The following is a 15,539-nucleotide window of genomic DNA, read 5'->3' on the forward strand; positions in this document are numbered from 1 at the left end:
GACGATTGGTTCCAGTTTACGGCAAGAAACAAACAGAGCTGCTCCATCTTCCGCTTCCCAAAAGTGGGCGTAGACCTTGTGGAAGGAGACTGCTGTTTGGTTAACATCGTTGTTATCGTCTACACTATGTGACACGTGTGTGGTGAAAGATGATGCTACGGAGAGCGGGTGGCGCTTTAGTCCAACCCCCTTCTCTCCTCTCACATCCTGCTCATGGATCTATATGCTATACTCCAGCCTCAACAGACACCCCCTGGTAAAGTATGACTACAGCGCCTTTCACCATGTTGAAGTTAATAACTGATCTTACAGTGACTGTCAAATCAATCTTAGTGACAGGATAGACAGACACATTTTATGGTTTAATCTTTCCAGCTGTTGGCTGACATGTAGGCCTCTTTACAATATTGTTAAAATGCTGTCATTGCATAATAACAGTAAGTCCTTTTTGTATAAGTATATGATCAATCATTCTTATCCAGGTTTATTGCTTTCTTTTGAATTGTACATAATTGTAGACGAAAAGTATCTTCTTATAGCAAAATGTTTTTCACATTTTTGTGAGAAATTTTCAAACAAACCTTTGTTGTAAAAAACAACAACAATCCTGTTAAGATCTTGTCATAACATGAAAATATCTTGTTAAAGCGTAAAACATCTTGTTATAAGATGAAAACAACTTGTTTTGACATTAAATTATCTTGTAAAAATGTGAAAAATATTTTGTTTGAACATGAAAATATTTTGATTTATACCATGAAGGCATCTTGTTATTACATTAAATTACAGAAACGTTTCTCACAAAAAACACATAAAGACCTTGTTAACATCTTGTCATAACATGAAATAACCTTGTAGAAGCACGAAAGATATGTTGTCATAACAAGCATCTTTTCTCATTATGACAAGAAAAAAAATCTTGCTGTACATCTTGTTATTACATGATAACATGACATACCCTTGCAAAAACACAAAAACCATAAAACAGCCATTTCACATTATTACCTGGTACTAACCACAGTTCTATGCCTCCTTTCATTTTAATGTAAAATGCAATATTTAAACAACTGGGCAGAGTGTTGCATAATATCAAAGCAAGAGAAAACTGAATTTTAACACTATTTCTTATTGGCTTACTATTCACCCTAAATAAATACCAATCAAATAATTCAGTAATTGTTTGTATCTTGTATCAGCATGTTCTTAGCAGACTTGCAGTGTGTATTAAGAATCAGAATCAGAATCAGAAGGGCTGCAACAAGCAACAAAATAATCATAGTCAGAACCCAGGTAAGACTTCAGGAGACTGATATATAATAATAAGTTGACATGGATGTAAAGACTGTGGTGTTATTATATGTGAATAGAGTAATCTTGTGTGCAAGTCATTGCTTTCTGCCTTTGTGCAAACTTCTGTGGTCAAATGTTGTGTACTTTCTCACTTTAAAAGTTGTTTGTTTTCGACGGTTACAGTTAGGTGGTTTGAATTAAAATTTGTAATAGATTATGTTCCTTCTCAAAATACAATGACTGTAAGATAACTGCATTTCAGATTTTTACCATTGATTCTAGTTTAGCTTGAACTTTGCATTTAAAGATAAAGCCTGTGCCATTGATTAACTAGTAAGGTATCATGTTTTGAGGATTTTTTTTTAATTTAGTATGAAAATGTTCATTAAGGATTAGATGTTAGATACACCCTATGAGATGTGGAGACTGCCTTTGTTTCACATAAGGTGCAATCGTCTGTTGTTTATTCCTTCTTCATCTCTTACAGGAGGACTTTGGGAAGGCTCTGGAGGATGCAGGAGACCAGCTGGAGGTGACGTTTTTACTTGTCCAGTGGTGTCCTCCAGGCAAAATGACTTGACACAACTCCAAGGTAAGTTTATTACTTGCAGCTGTAACCCAATTGTCTGACTTTGCTGGACTTCTTCTGACTAGGTTTTGAAGTGATTAAAGGGCCATTAGGTAAAATTCGACTTAAACTGCTACCTTGCACAAAATGACCACAATATACAGCAGCCACTGATATTTACAGCTACTGAGTATGGCTTAGTAAACGAGGGTGAGAAGAAGCAATATATATATATATATATATATATATATATATATATATATATATATATATATAATATATATATATATATATATATATATATATATATATGTATATGCATACATGGTGGGGGTGAGGTTTGGACTTTGGGCGGCAGGGGAGCCCCCTGTGTGGAGTTTGCATGTTCTGCTTGTGTCAGTGTGGGTTTTCTCTGGGTTCTCCCTCTTTCTCCCACGTTTCAAAAATGTTGTCTTCTTAATACTTTTTTTTTTGTTTGTGTTGTTCAGATAGAATATGCTTAGGTGGCTATGAATTAGTAAAGATGTACACACTGGTGGTATGACATAGTTAAAGTAGTTAATGCAAGTATTGAAGTAGCAAGCTTAATGATGTATAGCTTTACAGTGATAAATGAGAAAGATCAAACTTAAAACACAGCATCAATAGGTTCATGATTAAATCTGTTCCCTGGAAATATATCATAGCAGTGGTTAAATTCAGTTGGGATCCCTCTGAATAAACAACATCACAACAAAAACGTCTGACCTCTACATGGATTGAATCCAGGAACAACACTGAATGTGTGGTTGCCTTGCTAATGGCTGGTTCAGGAACCCCAACATGTTGTTATTGTTGGCTTGTTTTTCACTTTTCATGATGAGGAACAGCTGTAGCCAGATTCTTTTCTCGTAAATGATGAAAGACTTATTAACTTCTTGGCAATGTTCCCTTAAAAATGTCAAAAGGGAAGCAATGTCAAAGGGAGTGAACTGTACAGCCACACTAAAGATCGTGTGTGATGGTGTGCACATTTGTCCAAGAGGTGGCGGTATTCTTTCACTGAGAATTGAATCTGATGCTGCCGGTATGCTGTCTGACATGACACAACCTGAGAAACATTGTTTGAAATGTTGTTTACAAAATTATATTTTACGGACATTTTTAATGTGTTTTCCTCATTACAAACAACAACAACAACAACAAAAAAAACTAATCCCTAAAATCTGAGAATGTTCAGCAGAAGAGAGTAGTGTGGACAATCGTACAGTGTTTACATCTCCACGACTGGAGACAGAGACGTGTTTTGTGAGACAGTGCTCTTCAAGACAGACCTTTTAAAAAAGCCCTCTGTTTTGTGTTTGCCCTTTCAAGAGACAAAATCAGACCTCATGTCTGACCTCTGGGTGAGATTAATGTGGAGTCCGATCTGAAAATGTCAGCTTTAATCAGATTGAATATATTGTGTTTGATTGCCATTTATACCCAGAGATTCATCATTGTGGTTGATGTGACTTGGTTTACTCAAAAGAGCCTTGCAGGATTTTTTGATGTTTGGCGTACTACAATCAAAGACAGCAAACCAGCCCAATTTATGATGCTAGACCACAAAAAAACACTTTATATTTAGGGACCCGACTTGATTTATGAGTAAAGGGAACAGGCTGGGATGTGACTTTTTCGACTTGTTTTTAATAGCATGGCCCTCCCTTGACCTACAAATATTTTTCATTGAGCCTCCCTGAGTGACAGAGGAAAATGCATGAGCCTTCAGTCACCAATAATAATATCTCACAGTATCTGACTATGCTAGATTGAATGATTTTGATTTTTTTTTAAGAAAACACCTTAAGTACACATATTAACCATAAACTAGTCACTTACTGGCTTGCAAATCAGTAGCATATTAAATATTGCTTCTTTATTAGTCATTAAAAATCCCTTATTGATGCCTTGCTCCACATGACCGTAATTTTCAACTGCTAGGTCGTTAACTTTTGCCTCAATAACCTCCAAATTACTGCCTATGACAGGGAGCACAGACACATTTTTACATGAATTATCTTAACAATCTTAATATCCTTGCTCAATATGGGCCTTATAAAGTAGAAGTGGTATAAAGAGAATTCTCCCCTAACAACACTTTAACACTTAAATATGGATGTAGCACTTTCTTTGAAGGTTATGCCTATAATGCATTATAAGCACATTCATAAGATGTTCTAATACATTTAAAGGTTTCATAAAACTGTTTTAGAAAAGTTCACAGGTGTGCATGACAACTTTAAGAAGGTTTAAAAAAATACTAGTGTAGTAGTAGTAGAGTACATAATGTTTAGAAGTTTAATACAAAATAGTGCTTTAAACTTTGCAAAGATTATTCAATGATTATTAAAGCCATGTCAAATCTTTATTTTCCAGAACACACAACTTTACATTTTAATCAAACTAACAATGACACCATCACAATAAACAAACCACAGCAATGGCAGAGAGACTGGGGTTGTATTGGGCGGTGTCCCACCAAAGGTTTGCAACAGAGAGTGAAGCATGTTGCTGTAAGAGAGCATATAAGTTCAGCCAAGCTACACTCAGTAAATTAATTTTAGAATGAAGAATAAGAAGGAGTCCTATCGGGCCTTCTTGGCCTGTGGGACTCTGGAGGCAGCAGACAGGTACTGACAGGCCAAGCGGAATGCAGCTACAGCGGTCCCCGAGGCGAAAACCCGGGCGTGGGAGGAGTTCGGTGAGGCCATGGAGAACGACTTCTGGACGGCTTCGAAGAGGTTCTGGACCACCATCCGGCGTCTCAGGAGGGGGGGACGGGGCGCTGCTGACCTTGACTCAGGACGTTGTGGATCGGTTGAAGGAATACTTTGAAGACCTCCTCAATCCCGCCGACACGCCTTCCGGTGGGGAAGCAGGGCCTGGGGACTCGGGGGTGGGCTCTTTCATCTCTGGGGCTGAGGTTGCCGAGGTGGTGAAAAAGCTCCTTGATGGCAGGGCCCTGGGGGTGGATGAGGTCTGCCCGGAGTTCCTCAAGGCCCTGGATGTTGTGGGGCTGTCGTGGTTGACACGACTCTGCAACATTGTGTGGACATCGGGGGCAGTGCCCCTGGACTGGCAGACTGGGGTGGTGGTCCCTCTTTTTAAGAAAGGGGACCGGAGGGTGTGTTCCAACTACAGGGGGATCACACTCCTCAGTCTCCCTGGTTAGGTCTATTCAGCGGTACTAGAGGGGAGGGTCCACAGGATAGTTGAACCCCGGATTCAGGAGGAGCAATGTGGTTTTCGCCCCGGTCATGGAACTGTGGACCAGCTCTGGACCCTTGGCAGGATCCTTGAGGGTGCATTGGAGTTTGCCAAACCAGTCCACATGTGCTTTGTGGACTTGGAGAAGGCATTCGACAGAGTCCCTCGGGGAGTCCTGTGGGGGGTTCTCCAGGAATATGGGGTTTCGGACTCCCTGATATTGGCTGTTCGTTCCCTGTATGACCGGTGCCAGAGCTTGGTCCGCATTGCCGGCAGTAAGTCGAACTTGTTTCCGGTGAGGGTTGGACTCCACCAGGGATGCCCTTTGTCACAGATTCTGTTCATAACTTTTATGGACAGAATTTCTAGGCGCAGCCAGGGTGTTGAGGGGGTCCAGTTTGGCGAACTCAGGATTGGGTCTCTGCTTTTTGCAGATGATGTGGTCCTGTTGGCTTTATCAGGCTGTGACCGCCAGCTCTCACTGGATTGGTTCGCAGCCGAGTATGAAGCGGCCGGGATGAGAATCAGCACCTACAAATCCGAGACCATGGTTTTCAGCCGGAAAAGGGTGGAGTGCCCCCTCCGGATCGGGGACGAGATCCTGCCCCAAGTGGAGGAGTTTAAGTACCTCTGGGTCTTGTTCATGAGTGAGGGAAGGATGGAGCGGGAGATCGACAGGCGGATTGGTGCGGCGTCTGCAGTAATGCAGACTCTGCACCGATCTGTTGTGGTGAAGAGGGAGCTGAGCCTAAAGGCAAAGCTCGTGATTTACTGGATCTTTGTTCCTGCCCTCATCTATGGTCACGAGCTTTGGGTAGTGACCGAAAGAACAAGATCGCAGGTACAAGCCGCTGAAATGAGCTTCCTCTGTAGGGTGGCTGGGCTCTCCCTTATAGATAGGTTGAGAAGCTCGGTCATCTGGGAGGGGCTTGGAGTAGAGCCGCTGCTCCTCTGTGTTGAGAAGAGCCAGATGAGGTGGTTTGGGAATCTAATTAGGATGCCTCCAGGATGCCTCCCTGGCGAGGTGTTCAGGGCACGTCCCACCGGTAGGAGACCCCGGGGAAGACCCAGGACGCGCTGGAGAGACTATGTCTCACAGCTGGCCTGGGAACGCCTCGGGGTCCCCCAGGAAGAGCTGGACGAAGTGGCCGGGGAGAGGGAAGTCTGGGCTTCCCTGCTTAGGCTGCTGCCCCCGCGACCCAACTCCGGATAAGCGGAAGAAAATGGATGGATGGATGGATGAAGAATAACAGAGATTCTCTTTAGAAACCAAAGTCAGTGCCTGATATAAGGCTTTATATCCACCCGTGAGGTAAGATTTAAAACCCAGCTTTTCAACAATTAATGAACAGCATATTGCCTAATGTTATTCAAAAGATGACTAATTACATAAAATGTATGTTTTCTGCCAGGCCAGTATTCCAGATTTGTAAAATAAATATGGTTTTGATAATCACTGTAATTTTTTTTGGTCCCATTTCTTAAGAGTTGTACAACCCCTAAAAATGCATTTTTATGTCTTGTGAATGTGCTTACAATGCATTACATACATGACATTTATGAAAAGTGTTACCATATGATTTATTCTTGTGTTACAAAACAGAAAACTGCAAGTGTTAATAGTGTCCAAATAATTCTAAATGAAGTCATCTTAATCAGAATGTGCTCCTCATTATAATGTGGGTCTTGTTAATAACAAATTCACCAGTATTTTACACTTACTTACAAGTATCTCCTTAATTAATGGACCACATCAGACATTTTCAATCATATTTATTAAAATGCACTGCCTTAAAGGGTACCTTCAGTATTGTTTCAACCTGGACCCTATTTTTGCATGTTTTTGTGTCTAGGTGACTAATAGAGAGAACGATTTTTTGAAACTGGTCTGTTATTGAGAGAGTGCACTGCAGCTGGTAGCAGCAACATAGATTGCAAGGTAGCACTGATGGGTGGTTGTGCACTGTCTCTTAACTTCCAATAAAAGGGCTTGCTTTTTTACTGACAGGCTCAGATTGTCAATTAAGTGTCATTATGGATAACATTATGGACAAGATCTCTACAGAGACAGATATTTTTATAAAAAATTGAGAGCCTTGTTGTTAACCAGGGACAGCCCCAAAATCTCCATAGCTACACTCGCCAAACTCCATATAAAGAAATAGGAATTTTATCGTCTTAAAACACACTTAAGTAGGGCTGGGGCGACACATTGACGTAAACGACGTAATCGATTACGTAAATGCGTCGATTCATGTAACATGCGTCGACTCGTCGCACCTAGTGCACTAGAATAAACAGAGTACTGGCAGCAGAGGTTCAAAATGCTTGGGCATCACCTGGCTCAAGTGTCTGGCAGGCCGTTTGAATACATTATACTGAGAGACAAAACTCAGATTTTCGATAAATAACAGTCAAAAATCGCATTAAATTACAATATATACGGAGCACATTATATGTATTGTATTGTATTTTATTGGGTTTTTTTTTTTAAAGTAAAACATGCTTGTATTTGAATATTAATGTTAACAGCTAGGGTTAGATTAGACTGATTAATGTCACACTCGGGAGATTCAAACATTTCAGCAGCTCAAAAGTCAAAGGCAATAAAAAAGAAGCAACGGAGTGCTAAATAAGAGTTAAATATGATTAAAATACAAAAAATAAAATAAATTTTAAAATACAAAATATATAAAATCTATACACACACACACACATATATATACAGTTGCACTCATAAGTTTACATACCCTGGCAAAATTTGTGATTTTCTGGCTATTTTTCAGATAATATGAATGATAATACAAAAACACAAACTTTTCACTCACGGTTAGTGGTTGGGTGAAGCCATTTATTATCAAACTATTGTGTTTGCTCTTTAGTTAGTTAGTTAGATCAATAAAAAAATATCGATAGACAAATCGAAAAAATACTTGATAGATTAAGCAATTAATCGAAAAAATAATCGATAGATTAAGTGAGTTTACTGATTGCAATTTTGGGTCTGTTTCTAATAAAATAAAAAATCTTATTCTTTAACAAGTAGGATTAATGGCCTATAATTTGTTGACTATATGTGACTAGATATGTGCTTTATAATGACTAATAAAGAGCCAAATTGCCACTAATATGCATGCTAATAAGCAACAAATTAATGGTAAATATACGTAAATACAATTATTAACAAAATTATACGGACAGAGACACTGACAGATATTTTTGGTTTGTAATTAATGCCACAATTTAGTCACTGTCTTAACATTTCAGATGAAAATGTATGTTGTTTGAAGACAGATGTACACTTGACTTTGATCATGTAAAATATGAACTGTATGTCGCTATAGTAGTAAATATACAAATGAAGATGATTGGTTAAAAAAAGTTGGAAACAGGTTCATACACTTGAATTTCATTCTGTCCTGCAGTCTGCAAATAAACCAGAATACTAGTTTGTTCTCCATTTACCCTACAGTTATTTACATTCATCCCAATTTTCAGTTAAAATACAAGTATTTCGATGGCTTACAAAAATAGCTCTTCTAAAGGAAGTAGACATACAAATTCACCATATTGGCCAGAGTTACGTCACCGTGCCTTTATTCTTGCTGGACCACACAACACAAAAAAAGTTGGATAGACAATCAACCTCGAAGCTGCCACATGAATCTTCCTCATCTAGAAAAAAAATTGCTCTTTGTGCTCCATCAGTGCGATCCACGCTTCCACTTTGAGCTTCAGTGGCAATGAAAATGCTTCAGGGTCTTCTTTACATCTGAGCCAAATTTGTGAAGGTTTTTCCTTCAAGATGTCTGCCTAGAGAGGAAAAATGTGCATATGTTATAGAGTAGGCAATTTAAAATCACTTCAATTCATTACAGAATTGTTGGCAGATGATTATTTGCTCTTTAAAATCAGCACTATGGCTTGACGTTGAGTTATATTTGTTTTTATTTCTCAATTTAGAGTGTTTTTTTATAAACTATACTGGGATTTTTCCTCCGTTGGTGTCTGGAGGAAAGCTGCCGCCACTCACTTTCAACACTTTGCCACTTAATGACTAATGATTAACCAGCTTCCTGGAAAGTCAAAAGTGAAGAAATATGTGACTTAAGTGGACTTAAATTCTGTAAACATCCACATATTTCCCCTGTCTGTGACTAAGCATATAACCTAAATGAGTGACTAACTGTATAATGGCCATGAAAAAGCCAGAGTTGCCTATCGATTGGCAATAGAGTGATAAAATCCCTTGTTTACAAACATGTTTAAGACCAATGCAGTCACATTGCTTTCAGTTGTTTACCCTAAACATGACTAATCAAAATTCCTGTGGTTCATAAGAGGTCTGTGTTCATCTTTTCATATTCTCAAAAGATAAACTTACTCAGACGTTTTCCTCTCAAGCACTTTTTTCACCCAAGGAGCATTAGGGTCCAGACAAACTTTTGTCCCATCCCTTTTAAGAGTGGCACTGCAGTATCAAAGACAGGTCACAGACATCAGATGCAGCAATATTTCCCATAAGACTTTTTTATATTACACCAGGCCCATTAAGACACGGGTAATTCAGACATGCTTTGTCACTACAAATGAACAGAACAGCTGTTGAACTTTGGCCCTAGGACTCACATAATCTCAGTGTCTTTGCAGTGGGAGCTGGGGGGTTGCACCTCCACTGTTGCAATGTAACGTCCGATGGGCTGTTTCTCCTTGCTGATGCATCGACATCGCTGAACCACTGCATGATCCAGACTGATACCTGCGGTTGTGAGAGGATGTCAAAATCTGGACAAGTAAAGCACACTGTTGATTGCTAAATGCAGCTCGCAAACAGAAACTTGGCATAAATCACATGCGTGGATGCTGGAGACAAAAGGCATTCACTCCAAGACGAAACTGTTCAGATTTTAAAAGTAAACGACGGATTAGACTCACCCTCAGGGATTGTCAGGAAAACCAGGACTGCCACAATAGTAATAAAAGACATGTCTGCTCTGAAGCTGAACTCAGAGATACAATCAAATTTTTAAGTGTTAGTCTGCAAGCATTCTTTGAAAGCTGAGCTGTTCTCTCTGCAGTTGTGATGCAAGTCCTCTCTATAAACCATTTTTTTAATCATTTGTCCCTCCCCTTATTGAAAGGAACTGATTTTTTTTTTTCCATCAGCAATCCCGAGGAACAACCACTTCATTAGTTTTGGACTGAAGTAGTTTGGGACTGCATGTAAAGAGGGGAGAGGGTGGTGCAAAACAGGGGAGGCACATCAAATACTTTTCTAAGCACTGGAGAGGGAGTTGTGTTTTTCGATTTGGCTTAGGGGAGGATAATCAATGTTAAATTGTCATAGTTTGTATTTATCTTAAATTCCCCTGGGGACTCCAGAATCTACAAGTTGGTTTGAAAGGCAGGTTTTCTTTAACCCTTTGAAACCTGAGCAAATTGGTTTTATTTCTTTGACCATGAACAACTCAGCAACACATGGCCTAAAACATGGCAAGAAATGAATAAAAAGTGACAAGAAAATGACCTGAAAATAAGCAGTTAAAAGAAGAAACACAACTTAAACTAGTTTTCAGGTCATTTTTTTCCTTGCTTTTTACTAATTTCTTGCAATTTGTGGGACTTTTCTTCCCAAGTTGGTCATTGCCTTTTCCCCCCATGTTTTTTAAGGAAATCAAACAAATTTGTTCAGGTTCAAAAGGTTAAATAGATTAAAAAAGGGCAACTGAACACAGCACAAAAACACATAACGAAGCAGGTTTTAAAGGGTTAGAAATGACACCACTTATCATAGCCAGAAACTGTGAACTATGGTTATTTATTTTGAAGAGCGGACAATGCATTTTACCAATGAGGGAGGCTCGAGAAAAAAACATTTGTGGCTCCGTCGAGTCATGATATAAAGAAACAAACTTTCTTTCTTTTTCTTTTTTTATTTTCTTTTAAGGATTCATGCTCCATTTCACTGCACTAGTTCACATAGCAGACCTTGGAGATGTCTGTGATTTAAAAAAAAAACAGAAAAAGAAAAGAATTTTCCAGCGAAAAGGATTTTCCTAAGAAAGGTCAATGTCACTTAGCAGGAATCTAAAACCTGGATATCTATGCCAAACAGACTTGATCTGTTTATTTTATCCTCTCTACTATAATGATATTTTGGGTAAGCCAGAGAAGATCTTTAAATACTGCTTTTATTAAATCAAATAATTTTCCCATTACATATGGCACTGCATCGTTGCAGCTGAGGTCTCTTAACAAGGAGTTTTCTACAATTTGGATATTTGAGCCAAACCAACTGTATTTATCCACTCCTTCTCCTCCTTTTTAAATTTAAGCATTTTGAAATGTTTTGATTTATGACTGCAGAGAGCCTCGCAACTTCATGGAGCAAATTCACTCAAAATTCACTGCAAATCATGAAAGTCTGCAGAAGTAAATTATATTCAGGGTATAACCCCATGTAGATAATGTTTATAATACTGTCAAATAACAAGAATAAAAGACAGTTTGTGACTTATTACTTTCATTGCAAATATGCACAGTGTAAAACAACAGCTGAAAAATAATAATAATGTACTGCACGTGCAAAAGTAAGGTTGAGAGCATTCGTGTATATTATCTATATGGCAAGCCAGCAAGCTTGTCCAGGCATGATACTTAATGTCAGAGACACGCCGTAACACACGTATGGAATGTAAACTCGTACAGGGCTAACCACCCACAGATATATACCAAAACAAAACAAAGCAGTGAAACTTCAACCTCCAGCTTGTAAATCTAAAAAGTCCCTGACATTTCCTGGAATCTCCAGAGACTGACTCCTCTGAGTCTTCCTCTTGGCTGTCACTTCCTTGTAATCTTTATCACCAGTTCACAATAGCTCAGCTGAAACCAATTCATGTTACAATGGAGCATGTGCTCGCTGAAGTGGCACAGTAATGCTAAAGCACACCTCTCAGCTCTCACACACACACACACACATACACACACACACACACACACACACACACACACACACACACACACACACAAAAGAAAGAGTGGGCTGTGACAGTTGGTGATTCATTCCTGATTTTCCCAGCTCCTGTTTTCACCTTTGTTAACTCTGTTGCGTACACAGTATCAGTATGTTCTGTGTGCATGTGCATATGTTTGGTTTTGTAAACTGTATTTTATCATAGGGTGATGACAGTAGAAGTTATCAGGCAGATTGTCATTCAAAACAAAGCAGCTTCTCTCTAAATGTGCAGTTATGTTCTCTGTGGAAACTATACTCTTATGGAATGCTATGCATATTTTTGCAATTCTCTGCACCAGGTTTTGCATTTTCTGCAACAATTTATGCCATAAATGTCTTTGTTTTTCCAAAATAAGACTATTCGGACACTTTCATGTTTCTACTGGGGTGGGACAAATGCACATGTTCTGAATTTGAGGGGTACATTTCTCCTGTGTCAACCCCTGAAATCTACATCTATGGGTGGTATTGTGCATTCCTGCAAACCACAAAAACGTTTAATTTGCATGAATTATAGATATCATAATTTCTAAAGTGACAATAATAAGCTGACTTTGTCATTGTGAGGTAACACAGCTGCAGACCATTCCTTGAGACCAACAGACAAAAAACGGTTGTTTTTTCAGCTTGTTGTTGCTGTAACTCCAGCTGTTTTCAGTCCCTACACATGGGTGTTTTTAGGGACCTGTTGCAATGATTTCAGTGACTTTTTTAGCCCCTTAAGATGACATTTATTAGTGGTAGGTTGCTGTTTTTCCATCAAGGATATGAAAAGTGGTTGTTTTTTTTCCCAGGAATATTGCTGCTTTTTCGGCGGGGATTGTGCTCTCCAAAAGTGGGTATTTGAGGGCAAAACATGGTCTTATCTTATCCTTAAATGATATTGTCTGGGTACTATTAATGTTTGTACCAAACAGAGGTTGAGATGTTTCACTTGCAAAAAGTGAAAATTTCCACTCAGTGGTGGGGCTAAAGGAAAGTTAGTTAATCACCAAAGTCATCAGCAGACATCCTGTGAAGAACTTGCATAGAAGGAGGGCTTTGGGGAACAAGTCCCAGGGGCCCCAATGTGTCAAAGGCCCCCTTGGCATTCACTTGGAAAATGTTTTTCCATTTTGTCTTTTAAAATGTACCGACCAGAAAGAGACTGTAAAATTAGCACAAAGAGACACAAAAAGAACACAAAGAGAAGCAAAGTAACTGCAAAGACACACAAAACAACTTCAAAGAGAACTGCCAAAAAATACATAATATGAACTCCAAATCACCAAAATGACTTAAAAATACAGAAAACAACAACAAAGGAGACAAAAAAGACTAAAAGGAGACAAAACCACCACAAAGTATGTGTGTTGCTTCTTTATAGAACAGGTTTGGGAGCCCTTTGCATATGCCTAGAGGCCCATTGTTTCATAATCCGCCTGTGAGAACTTCAATATGTGTTCAAAATTAAACAGCAATGCAGACAATATTTGTTGATTCATTTCAGTCTAGACAAAAGTGGCACACTGCCATCACTTGATCCCTCTTAGATTTCTTGCCTTTACAATAAATGATGCACCATTATCACAATGCAGGGTCAATTGTTTTGTCTTAACCACAGTATGGAGCTGAATATTTACAAAAATGAAGTGGTTTGCTGGTCTGCAACACTGAAAGTTTTAACTGAAGTAATGGGAAGTTTTGGAATATCCAAACATCTATGTATCATGCTGTGAGAGAGGATTTCGCCACGCTTCCCCTTTTGATCCCAAGAAGCTACAGACTTTGTGTGCGTGTGTGTGTGTGTGTGTGTGTGTGTGTGTGCGTGCGTGCGTGCGTGTGTGTGTGTGTGTGTGCGTGCGTGCATGCGTGTGTGTATGTGTGTGTATGTAAAATTGATCCTGCTGAAGGAGTTCTCTTTGTTTGTCTTTGTCATTATCATATGTAAATATATATGAAATGCCGTAACAGCACACATCCTAAACCCTTCTCTAATTATTATATTTTTCATTCTAAAAAAGTTATTATTAACTTGCTTAACTTAGTATCACATGGTAAGCAAGGTCATATGTGTTCTAATGGTCATAGCGGTTAATCAGAAACTTTCCATCAAATTTCATTACATCCTCTTTTTTTTTTTTAAAAACCAAATCTGATCATCACATCTGGTTTTCATTTCTATGAAGTCAGACTGAAAACAAAAGGACATGTCGATTTCTAAAGTTTGATTTATTTAACTTCCTGTTGTATTAAGGAAAAAAAAAACTAAAATCAAATGATTTTACTCTTAACAGAAATATAAAGCATGCAATCAGAGCACGTATTGTTTAAGTGAGGCAACAGTTTTAGAGTTAGTGTGTCACCCCCCACCTTTTGGAAGTTACTCCATACTTCCTTCTGCTTTGTGAGAGAGTCTGAAGTGACGTACGGGCGGATGTGTTTGAGCTTGCTGAGGCTGTGTCAGGCTTCAGTCCCATGAAAGTTTTTGGCATGGTGCCTGCCTGTTGTTTCTTTAGGAATGTTCTATGCATGAGCCGGTGCTATATGATGGGTTTGAGTGTCATAATTGCCATCTGCAATAATGTGCTTTAAATCTGGAATGCATGGGCCTGGCTTAAAATGTCAAAACCTTTGAGATTTTATCTGTTCATTTATTGTAACTGCATTATTGAAATGGGTGAATTGTACAACCAACTTTTTGAAAGGAATTTAAAACACTAGGTTTCTTTCTGTCTCTTTCTAAATATCAAAATTGCTTTAAAGATCCAGTGTGTATGTTTTCATTAGTTTATAAATATACCTGAATCTAAATCTAACAATTATTATGTTTTTGTTACCTTATAATTAGTTGTTCATGGATAGGCATAGATTTCAAGGCACATAGGGAACATGTCCCCTCCAACATTTAAAATGTAGATTTGCACCCCTCCCATAAAACTATTAAATTAGCAGCAGACTTTCATTTTGCCATTACAGACATTTATGCTATAAATTGACACACAAAAGGCACAAATCCAGGGTTTCCCACAGATTCATTTAATTGTAGTGTCCCGCCATAATTAAAACATCTGCTGCCACAAAGAGATTCACTATTTTTGGTGCTGGACTATTCTTCAGGAATGCTGCTGAAATATACATACCGTTTGTTTATTTATTTCAACAAACTCTCGTAGTGCAAAGGATACTCTGGGCACAGATGGAGCAGTAGAACATCAGGTGCATCGAAAGTGAACCTTAACCATTCATTCTGCTGGGTCTAAAAATTTGTATTCACTCCCAGCAGCTGCTCTTCTCATCCATCAATCTAATCTGATCTGCTGTGAATGAATTGACAGATCAATTATTCACAAAAATAGAGTCTGCTCACTAGAATATTCTTCCAGTGAACATTTATTTCCTCCACATGTGACTTTTCGGGCCCAAGCCCTTCCTCAGACCTAGTTTTTAACT

The 15,539-nt window shown here is 38.8% G+C and overlaps 1 protein-coding gene across 1 annotated transcript; it reads right to left on the bottom strand.

The window, feature by feature from the left end:
* Window positions 1–7,919: 7,919 nt before the first annotated feature.
* On the bottom strand, window positions 7,920–10,186 carry LOC121942081 (C-X-C motif chemokine 10-like). Its single transcript, XM_042485174.1, has 4 exons — window positions 10,025–10,186; window positions 9,719–9,848; window positions 9,474–9,560; window positions 7,920–8,902 (listed from the first exon to the last, which is right to left on the bottom strand). Exons 1-4 carry the CDS (start codon window positions 10,074–10,076, stop codon window positions 8,890–8,892), a joined length of 282 nt encoding a protein of 93 aa, XP_042341108.1. The 5' UTR covers window positions 10,077–10,186; the 3' UTR covers window positions 7,920–8,889.
* Window positions 10,187–15,539: the final 5,353 nt, after the last annotated feature.

This window comes from Plectropomus leopardus, chromosome 4 (assembly GCF_008729295.1).
Source record: "Plectropomus leopardus isolate mb chromosome 4, YSFRI_Pleo_2.0, whole genome shotgun sequence".
Classification (NCBI taxonomy): domain Eukaryota; kingdom Metazoa; phylum Chordata; class Actinopteri; order Perciformes; family Serranidae; genus Plectropomus; species Plectropomus leopardus.